Genomic DNA, 15,804 nt, shown 5'->3' on the forward strand with positions numbered 1-15,804 from the left:
CTGGGAGCACACTGATAGCTAAGAATTCCTTACATTACCAAAAGCTGCTCTACAGGTATTTCACTTACGACAACCAGCTTCATCTGTATCATCTGAGCAATCTCTAGCCCCATCACATCTCCAGTCTGCAGGAATACAGCGGCCATTTCCACAGCGAAACTGCCCACCTCCGCATCCTGTGGGAAAGCAAAGTAACAAGCAGGTTAGCAGTACCAACTAATGAAAGCAGAAAACAAAGCACATTCCTGTCAAATTACTGTTCTGTCTACGACTACAACACAGAAATTGAAGAATATTATGACAATACAAAAATAAAAATGACTACATGAAAAAGAATTGGGCCAGCGTTCTATACAGCCAGTCAAAAAGGAAAAAGCAGCTCTAAATCTGTTGTGATTGATTTTAATACACTCACATATTATGCAAACAAAAATGATTAAAAAGTCTCAGAAGAGCACCAGTAGTACAGGAGCCTATTTAATGGAGATATTTCCATTTTAAATTCACAGACAGCAGAGACTTACATAAAGGTAGGGGATCATTTTCCACGTAATTTCTACTAGCTAAACATGATAAACATGCAGATCCTCACAGGCTCTGGGGAGATAATAATTATCCCCTCTGCACCTACTATCAATACAAGCCAGGGAATATAAAGATAGAGCACAGTTCTATTCTGGAGGTACTGGTGGATGACAAGTTGGGCAAAAGCCAGCAAGGCAATCATATCCCAGGCTGCATCAAAAGAAGCCTGGGCAGCAGGGTGAGGGAGGTGATCCTGCCCCTCTGCTCTGTGCTGGTGAGATTTCACCTGGGGTACTGCATCCAGATGTGGAATTCTCCATACTGGAGAGACATGGACTTGCTGCAGTACATCCAGAAAAGGGTCACAAGAATGATCCAAGGGATGGGATCCATGAGGACAGACTGAAAGAGCTGGAGCTGTTCAGCCTGGAAAAGTCTCTGGTGAGACCTGAGTGCAGCTTTTCAGTATCTAAAGGGGGGCTGTAAAAAACAAGCAGACAGACTCTTAAGCAGGGTCTGCTGTGATAAGACAAGGGGAAATGGTTTCAAACTAAAGGAAGAGAGATTCAGACTGGGTATAAGGAAGTGGTTGTTTTCTTGTTTGTTTGTTTTTTACAATAATTGTGATGAAGCACTGCAACACAATGCCCAGAGATGTATGCCCCCATATTTGGAGACACTCGAGGTCAGGCTGGATAGGACTCTGAGCAATTTGATTTAGCTGTAGGTGTCCCTGTTTACCACAGAGGAGTTGGATTAGGTGAATTTAAAGGCCCCTTCCAACTCAATTCTACGACTCTGTATGAAAATCTTGTTTTAGAAGCCGTGTATTGGTGACCTGCTTGGAAGTATAAAAGACTTCTATTCTGTTTTGTTTTTATAATACCCTAACCTTTCAAGTCTTTCCTCTAAAGCACAGGAAAGCATATCAACATTTAAATAGCAAATAATTTTAAAAGAAATTAAGCTTTTAGACATTTATGGCTGATCAAAAACTAGCCTGCTGTCATTCTATCCCACTTTACCTACTGAGGATTAAGAACTGATTAAGGAAACATTCATTCAAAGGTGTAAATGCAGCTGGATCTGGCCTTTATTAGACTCATCTAACAAAATCTTCAGTCCTGTAGCAGAGAGAAAATGCACTGTTTATAGCCTTTCATTGTGACTACAGACTTGTAAAAAGGGAGTGAACAGTTTTATAGGTCCCCAGAACAATGAGCAATAACATAATTAAGCTCAGCAGCACTCTGTTTCATGTTAATCTGTTGTCAGCACTTCAGAGCAGGGAACTCCAAAGAAAAAATAAATAAATAAAAATAAAAAAAGAAACGAGGCAGCAGCAAAGCCCAACTCTGAAGAAAAAAACCTATTTCCTGGTTATTTAATAATCACAGGATAAAAGTACATCTTTCAATTATTCTGAATGATTTTTCCAGAGAAGATAACCTTGGTATATTTAAACACCACCACACACTTTTTGAATTTGTGATGACATAAATAACACGCTACCCTAACTTTTATGTAAAACCAGGCATATCAACACTGTCACATAAACACATCTAAGTGATGTATTCCTAAGGGATATAGGCAAGCTACTTTATGCAAGGAATGTTCAAATCTGATTGTCTGGTAGTGACGTCCTGATTTATAATGTATCCTGCAAATGGTCAAAAATTTCACTTGGATAAATGGTGGTACAGAGTGGTACAGGAGTACGTTCACCCAAATACCTTCTATAGTCTAATGCATGATGGTGGTTGGTGGTGCAGGTCTGGGGTTGGTGGTGCAGGTCTCTTATCAACTACCTTTAAAACACAACAACCTCCCTTGCAAAAATGCCCTGAAGGAATGTACAAGTTCACTCTGGAATCCCAGGCCCTCTCACTGAATTCTGCCCTCCAAAGCAACATTTCCATATGAGATCAGCAGTTAAAACTTTAATAAACACAACACCTAAAACACTGCATCTCTGTTGGAATTACTACAAAAAAAGCATAAACTAAATCTGCTCGTATATTTAGCATATACTGTCATTCAAGACCATGGGAATATTTAGTCACTTACTTAAAAAGAAGTTACAATATAGGATTAAATCCATATCCACAAATGTAGTTTCTAGTGAAAAAGATATCTACAAACAAGCAAGTAGTTACACCATAATTTGTATATTATTTGTAAAGAATAACTAGAAAAAAAAAGTACCCAAGTATCACATACAACTGCTAATTCACTTTGCTTATCTTGTACTAAGTTCTTATATTTAATCATATCCTTATATAAATGAGGAGGTAACACTGATAAACTTTTAAGAAAGCATTATAAACATAGCTGCCTTCATATAGCATGAGAAATGGTAACTGAATGTTAACAGAAAATCTGCAAAGCACGCAGTTCTCCTACACTGCAATTCTTCACAGAATTACAGTTTAAGTTGCTCACACCTACGTACAGTAAGTGCTGTATCTATGTCTGTTTATACAGTTCTTCAGCAGACCTGTTATAATTCATTTAATTATGGCATTAGCCTTTCCAAATGTTATCTTCCGTGCTTTCTTTCTGAACACACACAGCTCTGATGCACCTTCACAAAATCACAAAACCAACTGACACTTCACGTACCGCTGCTTTATAATATCTTTGTAACAAAGAAAATTGCACAGTAAATGAACATTAATGCATTAAAAAGTCAGCCCTTGAAACTAATAGAAAAGAAGTAAAAATGATGAGTTTCAAAAGAGCTTTTCATCAAGACTCTAAAAAGCCCACGTTTCATCTATGATCAAAAATTGCTCTAACGTTTTTAACACAGAAAGTAAATGGGGGGGAAATGAACTACAAAATCCATTGCCACCAATATTCAGCAGAAATATCCAAGATGAAATAAAATTACCCATGCCAAAAGTAACAACAATAGCCAGGTTTGTTCCTACAGACAACTACAGAGACTTTTTGCTCTAAAACTGAACATACTTGTTCTGCTCAAAACAAGTATTAACAAAAATTAAGAGATCTGAACAGCTGTGATTTACGTGCAATGGACTGAGTTATCTGTTTTAAATGTCACACGGTGCTCACACTGAATACCAGTGATCCACAGAAGAAGCACACAGAGTCCAAAAGGACTTTTTCCACTGTTTCAGTCTATGTGGGCATGCAGCACCTGGCTCAGCAGGGAACTGTCAGAAGACAAGAGGCATCTGCTTGTTTACTGCCATTATCTGAAGCCTTGATTCACTGAAGGATTAGTAATAAGCAATTGTTTGAAAAATTTTGCTTTCCGTAAGAAACTTTTAAAAAAAAAAAAAAACAGCAAGGCAGCTCATAAATCAGACACTGCCAAAAAATTAATACTAATGAGGTAATTTGCATAGAAATTCTGATTTACTCTGACAGATGCTGATAAAAACAGACACCTCTTTCAGGAAAACAATTGTCAGCATGATTCCTACAGGAAATAACCACTGAGTTTAAAAACGAGCAGTAAACTGATTAAAGTTTACAGCTTTACTGCCATGCTTAAAATTTACTAATAGGAAAGTATCTAGGAGACTTCTGAAAGTTCAACATTCAGATAGAATCAATTTTTTTGTTTTGCTTTATTTTTACTATGATTCTTTTGACTGTGACAGACTAAAAAAAATACATTACAGGCTTTATGAATCACACCAGAACATATAAATAGGCCCTTCTGAAAGTAATTTCTGCTATTCATTTCTATGGAAACCACAACAGATACATTAACACTATTTGATAGAGCAAATATTCAGCTACAAAACACAATTCATCAACATAGTCACCACCATTAGCTCTGCATTTTCACCCATGACGAACAACAGCCTGTGTGCCATTCTTGTCATAATCCGCACCAGCAGAGGTGACCACTGTCACAGTCATCACTGCTGAAACACACTACCATTACCTCACTGTGCTCACATCCACTGCTCAGTCAGTGGATGGCAGGAAGGTTTAACCTCTACTGCCATACCAACATCTGCCTGACACTGTGGGCAAACATATTAAAGCAGGAGGCAGCACTTTCAGAGAAGCCCTCCTATAAGGAATATGCAGACATTAACAGTAAGAATTTAGAAAGGTTATTATTTGAATTGTTCAATATTCAGGAAAACGCCAAGGGTAAAGAAAAAGTATGATATTATCTTTAACACAAACCAGTCTGCCACCAAAACATGCAAATCAAAGATCAAAATTCTTACTGAAAAAATGTATTCCAAGAGCACAACTCCTAACCTTGCTGCACTTAACTATCTCTGGGTTTTATGCTCATTTTGTCACTGCCTCTTCAGTGGTTCTTTGTGCCTGGGGTCCATTCGTGAGTGGATGCTTAAGATTCAGAATTTCCTCAGTTAAAAACAAGGTGGCTAACACTCCAGGCTCTGCCTAGGCCACTTGGTCAAAGATTATACCAGGTAGTCATTTTCCCCAGAAATAAAGAAATGTAACAGTGATTTTGCTATAGCAAAGACGGGACAAAATGCTAATAAAAATACAATATTAGATTTTCAATTTGTGATGAAACATACATGCATTGCTGAACAACAGAAATAATGCAATACAAACTCTATTACACAATTAACAGAATTAACTACAATTAACTTTGTGCTCTGCGGCAAGCAGTGCATAGGAATGAAGTTAAACCACTGCCAAAGACAAACTCCACTGCCACCAGATGTTGGTAGCCAATCTTAATATCACTAATCAATGTTGCTCCATGTCACATTAAGTCATATGGAACATTATCAGGAGAAAGAGATGTTAATAGCTTCAGACATTTCAAAGTATAATGGTTCTAATTCATAGGGCTACCATTATGCCCTCTTAACTTTACTTGTGCTTCATTTGCTCCAACATGTTTTTGTTCAACTACTTACATTAAGAACAAAAAAAATTAAATTCAATCTTGCTTTTTTTTTTTTTTTAACTAGTATTAAAAGTGGATTTTTTTTTTTTTTACTCATAATGGAAACAACACTGCTGTACAAGTCTACAAGTTACACTCATCTCCTTCCAGTTGCTCTCTAGGCTGCTGGCCTTTTCCAGTTCTTTTCAAGCATTTCTCTGTCTTCCTTTCAAAACTGCTTTCAACTTCTGACTCCACGTGTTTTGAATTAACGATATCATCCTCAGATTTATAAGGCATCATGACTCTGACTACATACAATAGAATATCATTGGGAACTGCTAATACCTCTTTTTACAGTTAAGCTTGAATGAAAGACTTAAATTAGTGTAGAAGGTATCCTTTGAACTGTTCTGTCTTAATACATCGGCATTTCATTCAAAAAATAATTTGAAAGTGCTAAAAAATGGCATTACAAGCCCCTCCGTATAAATTGGACAACACAAAACTAATAGACGAGTTCTCTTTTCTTTCTACCTTCCAACAAAGGGTAGTCTTTGTTCCCATTCAGCCCTCAAACAGAAAAAGCACCATGTCAGCTCACTGGTGGCCTTGCAGGTAAAGTCCTGGAGATGCACCTTTCATACACTTGGATGTCAGATTTTTGCCCAGCCTAATTACACTTCAAACAGCCTGGGGTTTCGGAATGCTCAGGGAGGTGAAGCTGAATGTCTGCAAATTCCAGATCCATTCCCCCACACCAAGGAAGAAAGAAATAAAATTCATAATTCAACAAAGACCTTTATTTATTTTTGTAAAACGCTCTAGGATACTGAAAAGTAGTTTTTAGCTAGCAACTACAATAGGAAAATAAACAATGATTAAACTACAAAGTAGAATGGAGTGCAAGTTCTGCTATATTTCACACCACTGCCTTAAAGATAGTGTTTATTTTTGTCTTCATATTCTCTTCAGGTAGCATTAATATTTAATACAAACTATTCAGATTTAGAAATTACTAATAATCCGATCACATGAGCATCCACAGGTGAACTGCTGAAAATAGTGCAAGATTTACCTTTCAGCATCAAGACTGCACAACATCAAGCATCTTTTGTGTCTACATATCCATAAAGACCATATTAAAGAAATAATGCGTAGCATCAAAGAAAACACTGTACAAAATTAGTCTGCACTTAATTCACATAACTGAAATATTTCTGTCCACAAAACACTGAGGACTGAACTTAAAGCAATAGATCAGTTTTCCTGCTAACAGTAACTGGACTAAGAGGTTTGACTCCCAAATCCTGATCATATAGATTCTTCAAAATATAGCAGAAACCCACTGACCATAATAAAATAGCTGTTATTTTACAAAACAGAAGAAAATTATACTTCCAGCCAATCTCTCCCTAGGAATCCACTCCTGTTTTAGCATTACTGGATTATAAATAGAACTTATTAGGTGGGTGGGCAGAATGGAAACAGAAGGAAAACTTAACTTTAGTTTTTGTTTATTTTCTTCCATAAAGCTTGCTGGACAAACAAAGACCTGCTCTATCTCAGATGGATGAGCTAAATATTCCATACTCACAGGAGCAGAACTTGGGAACAACCCATGTTGTGAGCTCACTGGAATGTTTGGTATCAGAAGCTGTTAAAAATGAATCTTGCTTGTGGGAGTGTAGCCCAATGACTGCTTTTTAAAATATTATTCATTGATTACAACAACAAACACCTTAAAACTCAAGAACAAAAGTGAAAATGTTGTCCTTTGCTATAGACTTCAAAATATGACGTTCCACTATAGAAAAAGGTATGGTTTCAAAATCAGTTGCCAAAAAGCACTGTTCCATCATTCCAAAATAATGAAGTCTGGAGACAGCTGTCTCTTCTGCTGTACAGCAGCAATAACATTTTAGATAAAAGAAGAAATAATAAAATTACAGTACTAAATTCTGCACTCTAACAGTATATTCTGTGCTTTCTCTGCATGTACACATGCTTGTCAACTATAATGTCTGCTAAAACTAAGGTATCAAAACTCATTTTAAATAATGCTCACATGCAAACTCTTTTAAGAATACTTAAACTTAGTGCATTCTATGTAAAAACTATTTGCTTTCAGTTAATACAGGTATAAAAGGGCTATAGATTCATTTTTGCTAATGCGTCAATGTAAATCTAGGAATTAAAATAAATAAATAAATAAATCAGTATTTTAATCTACTGAAACTAAGCAGAAAAGCTTTCCTGTGAGGAAGAAAAAGTTTCAAGTCTCCTGCAGACATCAAGTTCAAAGGAATGACACTGTAAGTGCCTCCTAGCAACGTTAAAGATATGCGTAATCCTGATCCTCTCTACCTTCAGCTTTTTTAATTGAAAAAGTAATGAATGTAAACAGTCTGATAGAAGATAGAAAATCTAATTTTATTTTTTTCAAGAACAAACTGAACAATAAAGAGAACAAGCTCTGACTTTTCTGATAAGCCCCATGTGGTCCTTTTGGGGGAAAAGAAGAAGAAAAAATGGTCTGTTTAAGCTCTGATATTCAGAACAAAATAACTGTGGTCTCTACGGTACCACTTTATAGCTACTCATTTTGGGAAAAAAATAAAATAAAACCAAGAAACACAACAGCTTTAAATTATTTACTACATAAATGTAAAAAAAAAAACAAAAACAAAAAAAAAACAACTACCAAACCATGCTTTAAATCCAAAATCATGACAGCTTCTTTACTATACATGCCCACACTACGTATTACTGCCATCCTGTAGGATCCTGGCTTACAGTACTCTAAGAAAATTCATAGTAACTGCAATGCCTTTATAATGTTGATTCAACTCACACACTATTTAAAAAGCAACAGGTAAGCTCTTAGGATCTTTGTAGTCCTAAAACAGGGCAGAAATAAGAAACAATCCCCTTAAGCACGAGCTAATTCTAAGAGACAGGAAGTGATACTCCTTTCCACTGATGGTAAATATTCCTTATACTGAACAGCGCTCTTCCTTCAGTTTATTTCACTGTTACACTTCTCACATTTCAATGATGTCTGATTCTCAGTTATTAATTTTAATTTAACACTTTCTTTAAACTGACTGCATATGAAGCATTTGCATTGGTGAGACTAACGAGCATTATTTGTAGTCCTTTTTTGGACTTATCTGTCCGGCCAAATTCAAAGAAACTAGTATTTGTGGTGCTGATGTACTAGCCTCTAAAATATAAAAATGTATTTTGAGTATGTTACATGTAAAGAACACGTTCTGCCCTAAATTGGATAACCTTAACCAGCTGTCCGACATTAGCTGTTTTAATCCACATAATTCAGTTGAGATGGTGTTAGATGGGTAAGTGAAGCAAGCATTACGATCGCTAGGAAAGCACACACTTCAGAGCTCTCCTAAACCCCAGAAGCTTCTTTTTCACGAATGGCACATTAAATATGCAAAAATCTGGTCTAATTGACCAAATGACACGAAAAGGAAGAAGAATAAGCAAACACAGGAGAAGTAAAAAGACACCCCCAATTACTCACAGAAGGAAGCATCCCAAGCATTTTTGTAAGAATGGGCCTTGCTAATGGCCCCGAGGGCTGCTGTAGAATAACAATTGGGAAACCAGGGGGTGATAAGGAGGGGGAGAAGATAGCCAAATGAGAAAAACCTTCGAGAATAGGAAGTATTTACAGCTACACAGTGGAGGAAAACGGAGGGGAAAAAAAGAAAAAATTGTTCAAGTGAGAACATGCACAGTATATGCCATTGAGAAAATCTGACAGATGCAGTAGCAGATGATAAAACCAACTCCTCATGGAGCTATTCCCATACTGAGAGCTGCATTGTTTTTTAAATAAATTTTTCAACCAATGTGCTGTTTGCTCTCAAAATTAAACCTCACGCTGAGATGGTGAGCTGCATTCATTTCAGTCATGCTCCCCTGAAAGCTGATGAGTCACTACAGTATAAGGAATCTGCCTCAGTAATAGCCTTACAATCTGGCTTGTTACAATGAAATCACGTCATTTGTATTTCTCTTAAACTCTACTGTTAAGACTGAAAATTGCTAAGCAACATTTATAAAACACTTTACCAAATCATAAACTTCACTGGCATATTATATCACAGATTATTAAATGAAAAATTAAACTTGTCATGAAAAAGAATGAACCATTTCCCCTTACAGATAATAAATGCAGTAAGCATGCAGATCAAAAGCTGTTTCTTTCTTTTCACCACAGAACCCATATTCCTAACAAAATTCTTCACAACTTAAGTAGTACCATCCTACCTATTGGGTCTCTTGGATAAAAAAAGACACGTTAATCTGTATTCCAAAGCTTTACAGGGTACCCAGTTATCGTTTTGAATACAAGAAACTGTCACTGTGATTTGTTGAAGACCAAACATGTGAGAATAGTTTCAGAAAAACAGAACTATCTGTGCAGAACAGGTACACTGTACACTACTAGCATGTATTGTGCACAGACGCTCTAATGCTGCTTACCGCTGTCAAGGACAACTACAGATATTGCTTCTGATGCGCTGGCAATTGCTATGTTCCTCCCTCCTTCTGAAGTAATTCAATTTCAATTAGCAACTAACAGTTACAGCCGGTCACTCCCTATCAAACTTCTTGAAAATGAATGATAAAAGAAGGACCAGCCAAACTAGAGCAGTTACACTGTCCAATATACTCTCATAGAATGCAATTTTATCTTAATAGACTTGAAAATCAGTGATGAGAATTCAATCACCTTTTTTAAACGTGTTTTTTTTGGTTTTTTTTTTCATGAAAATATTTTCACCAGAATAGTAATACTAGTAAGTATCTCAAAGGACCAAGTCACAAGCCTTGATATCATCAAAAGCAGGTAAATACAAGAAATCTATACTACCATATATAATCACAAATGACAGAAGTGGCATTGCTTCTCTCCCAAGTTTCACAGTGGTAGCAGAACACAACGCAGAAGCACAGAATGGCTGAGGTTGGAAGGGACCTTACAGTTCACCCAGTCCCACTCCCTGCTGCAGGCTGGTTGCCTCCCACCCACTCAGGCTGCCCAGGCCCCATCCAACCTGGCCATGAGCACCCACAGCTCCCCTGGGCAGCTGTGCCCGGGCCTCACTGCTCTCTGAGTAACAAACTTCCTCCTAGTATTTAATCTAAATCACCCCTCTTTTAGTTTAAAGCCTTTCCCCCTTGTCCTTTCACTACAGTCTTCTGAAGAAGGGCTCCTCTCCAGCTTTTCCACAGGCCCCTTGAAAGTAACAGAAGGACACCCTGAGGTCTGCCTGCAGCCTCCTATTCACAAGGCTGAAAAATCCCAGCTCTCTCTGCCTTTCTTCATAGGAGAAGCGCTACAGCCTTCTGAGTCTGCACAAACATTTGTAACCTATAAATCATAATTCCATCCTCATAGCAGTAGTTCCCATCAGTCTTTCCAAACGTCTCATGGGAAGAGGGTCCCAATCACATCAGGTATATTGCTGGCAAAAAAAAAAAAAAAAGTCAGCATCTCTATGAAGAACATATAATGGCTGAGATTTTCCCTCAGTGGGGCAGTAACTGGGGGTGTCCCTCTCCCCCTCTCTGCTACCTCATGAAATTTCTTGGGATTTAAGTGTGTGAGAGTTCTCAACCCAATGAGAAAAGTTGAGTAGGCCAACAAGTTAGAAAGTATTGCACATCTAAAAAGAGAGCTCTTGACTGCTAAAACATCTTTATTCAGGAAACCAAATAAGAAACAGGGAAGAACAGTATCTGTTATCTAACAGGTAATAAGATCTTAGTATGGATAAAGTACTTTGGCAAGATGAGAGCTTTCACTTCACTCTTAGTTATTACTTCACTAAATTTCACTATTTGTCTTTTAGTATCTTTTTTCCTCAAACAAATCAAAGACATGCCCAAATTTCTAAAGGACTTTAAGTTCAGTTTTAAAGTTTGGGTTTTTTTTTTAATATTTGTACTATAAGATAATCATTATAAAGTGCTTTCTGCAGCTGCTTTGTTAAAATTTCAAAACTTCAAAAAAAAAAAAAGTAGACTAATGATATCATTTCAATATTTTCACTATATTAATTGCCCTCTTTTTTTTCTTAATTGTCTGCAATTACAATACAAATCTCATGAAACAACGCCACTTCTACTGCATTCGCCAAAGAAGCCAGGCTGTCATTGCTGCACCCTTTGCTCAGGCAAAGCTCCCAGCAAGGCAGATGGCGAGCTGCCCCCAGCAAGGTAACGGCATGACTGAGCTCTGTCTGAGACCACTCAGATCACCCTCTTGGTTCAGCCAGCAGCATTTTGTCAAGGCTCAGATTATTAACTAAGCAGGCTCAGTTTAATTACACTACTAAATATCTTTCACATACTGAAGAGGTAACAAAAGGAATTTTAGTACTTTGGCACATTTACAGAACTGTACTAAAATTCACTTTTCTGAGAGTCATCAGGCTTTAAAGTGCACTCTGTGGCTGACTTCATTCATACAAAGAAGAGGAAAAACTGCAAAGCTAACAGAACAGCTATTGTACAGATATGGAAGACACCACAAACTGTCGCTAGTTTCAGACACCAACTACAGTTCATCTGTTTCAAGTGAAATGGTATAGAAACCTGCTATATCTCTCAGTAGTAAAAATCAGGTTTCATTAATTCAGCTAGAAGGCCAATAAAATTGCTGCAGCATTCCAAGTGCTTGGTTATCCTCCAACTCATTTATTGTACTGCAGGTTTAGAACAGCCCTACAATCTTGCTCAAAAGTGAACACGTGAGCAATCCCATTCAAGTCAAGCCATCTGTTTACACTAGACAACTTTACAAAAGATTTTCCAGCAATGCTAACTATTATAGCCTTGATGGGACCATTCTTCTAACTAGCATGCTAGCCAGCCATTTCCTAAATATCCTTACAGTAACACTAAGCAGTGATTGCATGCCCATCTGAGCCAACCCACTGACTCACTACCACGGACAAAGGGTCTCTTTTTTCCCCACTCCAAAACCACTCCTTCTCCCACTCAGTGCTGAGGTTCACTTGCTTTTCCAGCTTCTAGTGACTACTGGACCTTTCTCTGCATTGTCCTAATTCACTAAGCCAACAAGAAAGTACCCAATTCACCAGACCTGGTTCAGTTTTCCATGAGATTTGAAAGTACAGCATAGGAAGTTCCGCACGAATGTGCAGAAGAACTTTACAGTGAGGGTGACGGAGCACTGGAACAGGCTGCCCAGGGAGGTGGTGGAGTCTCCTTCTCTGGAGATATTTAAGACCCGCCTGGACTGCATCTGTGTGATGTGATGTAGGGAGCCTGCTTTGGCAGGGGGGTTGGACTCGATGATCTCTAGAGGTCCCTTCCAACCCCTACAATTCTGTGATTCTGTGATTATGACCTGCTTGCATGAGAAAATAATTGAACAAATACAGTGCTGATTTACAGTGTCTTCTTCTGAAGATCTGACTTGAGCGCAAAAAGGCAATTTATTAATACTAAAAGCCTAAAATATAACAGAGCATAAAGGAAGAACAATTTCAGTTAACTCTTTTATGCCATTTTATTAATCCCCAGCAAACTTTGTAACAGTGATCCTTAGATCTCTAATCCACTTCAAGCTTTGCAAAACAAAGAAAACATTAAAAGGCTCAAAACCAACAGTAAAAGCTAGGGGCAATCCATTCCATTAAACATTTCTATGCTTACTCATTAAACTTCATTTTCTTCAACTGTTCTAAAAATGTGCTGAGTTGAGGGAAAAACAACAAAAAAAAAAACAGTTAATAGAACATTACCATAAGAAAGTAGACTTCAAAGTGGATCTCAAGCAGTAACAAGCTATTAAAAGAGATGTTTACTCTTCACTGAATCCTATTTTCCATCTCGAAGATCAGTACAACTCAGGGGTATTTTCTTTGAGATCAATGGAGCTGCACTGGCTTGACTGAGAAAAGCCCTTACTTTTTCTTTATCTAAAACAGTTTAAGATATTTTATGAACAAAGTACAAATATGAAATTATATGCAGAAGCACTTTAAAGTAATTTGAAAAAAGTTGACTTTTATTTGCCACACTTAATGTAAACTATTAAAAGCACACCAACAAATTATCTGATTATCGTAGCTAATTAACCATGGTGACCTAATCTAGCATAAAAACATCAACTTCTCTTTATATTCATGTCAATCTGTAGATCATTAATTAGAAGAGACACTTAATGTTTTTCGTCAATGACACCTTCACATCCAAAGTGCTATATGGCTTCACTACTTATTAAACGAAGCTCTTGCTCCTGCTTAAAAAAATGTGATTGCATAGGAAAATTCGAAGTGTCAAGGTATCTGCCCATCTGAAATGTTTTCACAAAGTCTCAGATATAACATGTTTTGCAGGAAGGCTCAATTGCATTTAATCCAATACCCCCCCCACTGCTATAATGTCTGATTACTGCTTAATTAAGAATATGAGTATTAAGTAAGAAAAATCTTGACAAATGAATCCCCAGTTCTAAATATATGTACTAAATATTGAGAAGAGCAAACATCATTGTACTTCGATATAACAATACTCTAACACTGCAGGAAGGCAAGGAGGAAAGGTTTCAAATACTCTTACTGAATTCGTATCAATCCAGGAAGCCCAAGAAGAAAATTAATAACCTTTAATGAAACTGCAGCCTACCTTCCCCCCAAATGAATCTTTGCTCATTTCCTGCAAAACACATGAAAAGTAAATCTGGATTAAAGTGGGATTTCATTGCTCAAATTTCCAATCAGCTCAATATATGAAAGAAGATTTTGGTTTGTCTTACAGGGAAATTGAAGCAACACATGCACTGCACATTTATCTTAGCTAAAATCTCCTTAGATGCTCTGCCTCTACGTCTTGACTTCTGTAGCTTAATTATTTACTGTAACTCTAGCATTTGGCATAGAAGCTAAATCTAACCAGGTGTCATCCTATTACTGCCTTCAATTTTTAACTAAAATTTTTGGGGTTGTCCCGTTCTTCACTTTAGGTGATTACTTAGCAAATTCCTGCTATGCTTTGCTGAACAGTATACAGAAAGAGTAAATTATTAAGAAAAGTCAAGATAGGTATTAAAAGAAGGCTATTTATTAAAAGAAGCCTTGCAAAAAAAAAAAAAAAAAAAAAAAAAAAAAAAAGACTGTCAGTGCTCTGAACTACAACTCATTAATTTCCTTAATTTAAATGCAAGATTACTATACATTTTATCAAGATACACTTTCAAACATTCAGCACTCAGGAAAAAGTAAGTCAAGAAAGAACTAGACAGGCACCAAGTTTTGCTCCTGATTTTTTGCAAGTACATCACCAAGAGAAACAAACAAAAAAAAATAACCCTAGTGCCGGAATATGACAAATGCTGCAACCTAGGGGTCACTTACAGTACTATTAAACTGTATATAAGGTATTCATTGGCACAATCATTTTCTTTGCCATCCTTTCTTCCTCCTCATTACTCCCAAATTCTTAGTCCCTGAGGAAAGCCTCATTTAAGGTCCCCTAACAGTGCATCTTGTCAGGGACAAAATCTCATGGGCAAGCTGTTCTGTCCCAGAAACATACATTGTGACATACAATGGTGCACCAGCACTGGCTCTGGCCTGTCGCCTACAGCAATGTCATTATACATAATCTTAGAGACATCAGATTTGAAATCAAGACAGTGTCTGTAAACGCACTGAATTATTAATTTGGAGATTGAATTCTTAGAATACTTGATGGAAAAGCATATTTCTCCAAGCTATTCTTCTCTCTACTTGGATTTACCACACCTATTCTATGCATCAATGGCCTCTCTTCATGCAACCATTCTTTATGATTGATATCACACCATACAGATTCAGTCTTCAAGTAGGGCTTCATTCCCATAGGTGAATGAAGATCTTCTAACAGCAACAAATTTTAAGTCACACTGGTCTGAGCTGTATTTAAATCTCCTATGAGAAATCATTTGTTTCAGATGTAAATCAAATGTGATGCACTAACTTCATGTAATGGCAAATCTGTGCAAATCACATTTTGACATGATGCCTAGAATACAGATAACTGGTTTTCTTAAAAAGAAATAGATTAATTAAAAGAAAGTTTTTTAAAATTATATTCTGGACTTGATTACAACACAAAACTTTTAAAAGCGTCAGGGATCTATGGATTGTTGAAAAAATACATCTTGGAAGTCAACCTAGCTGTGATCTTCTGGGCCCTTAGAAAACTAGCACATATGTAGTAAGAAAGACCACCAATAGGAATGGTTAAGTTTCCAGCTATGTTTCCAAGAATTCGTAAGTTTACACTATTACTATGATTACCTGCAAGTAAAATATGGCCTGGGTAAGAAATCATTTATTTCATGTGATTCAAAGCAACACGAATCTGTC

At 37.0% G+C, this 15,804-nt stretch overlaps 1 protein-coding gene across 9 annotated transcripts in view; it reads right to left on the minus strand.

The window, feature by feature from the left end:
- The window catches only part of LRP2 (LDL receptor related protein 2), a 98,430-nt gene that overhangs the window by 79,725 nt on the left and 2,901 nt on the right, over positions 1–15,804 (minus strand). For all 9 annotated transcript variants that reach the window (XR_014947935.1, XM_085552425.1, XM_085552424.1 and 6 more), the window contains exon 2: positions 69–176. Coding sequence is in view for 8 of the 9 variants with exons in the window: in XM_085552425.1 (XP_085408551.1) it covers positions 69–176 (108 nt within the window). In the remaining variant the exon portion in view is untranslated. The remainder of the gene's footprint in view (positions 1–68; positions 177–15,804) is intronic.

The sequence above is a fragment of the Coturnix japonica genome, chromosome 7 (assembly GCF_054131305.1).
Source record: "Coturnix japonica strain WE chromosome 7, WE-NBRP24, whole genome shotgun sequence".
NCBI lineage: Eukaryota > Metazoa > Chordata > Aves > Galliformes > Phasianidae > Coturnix > Coturnix japonica.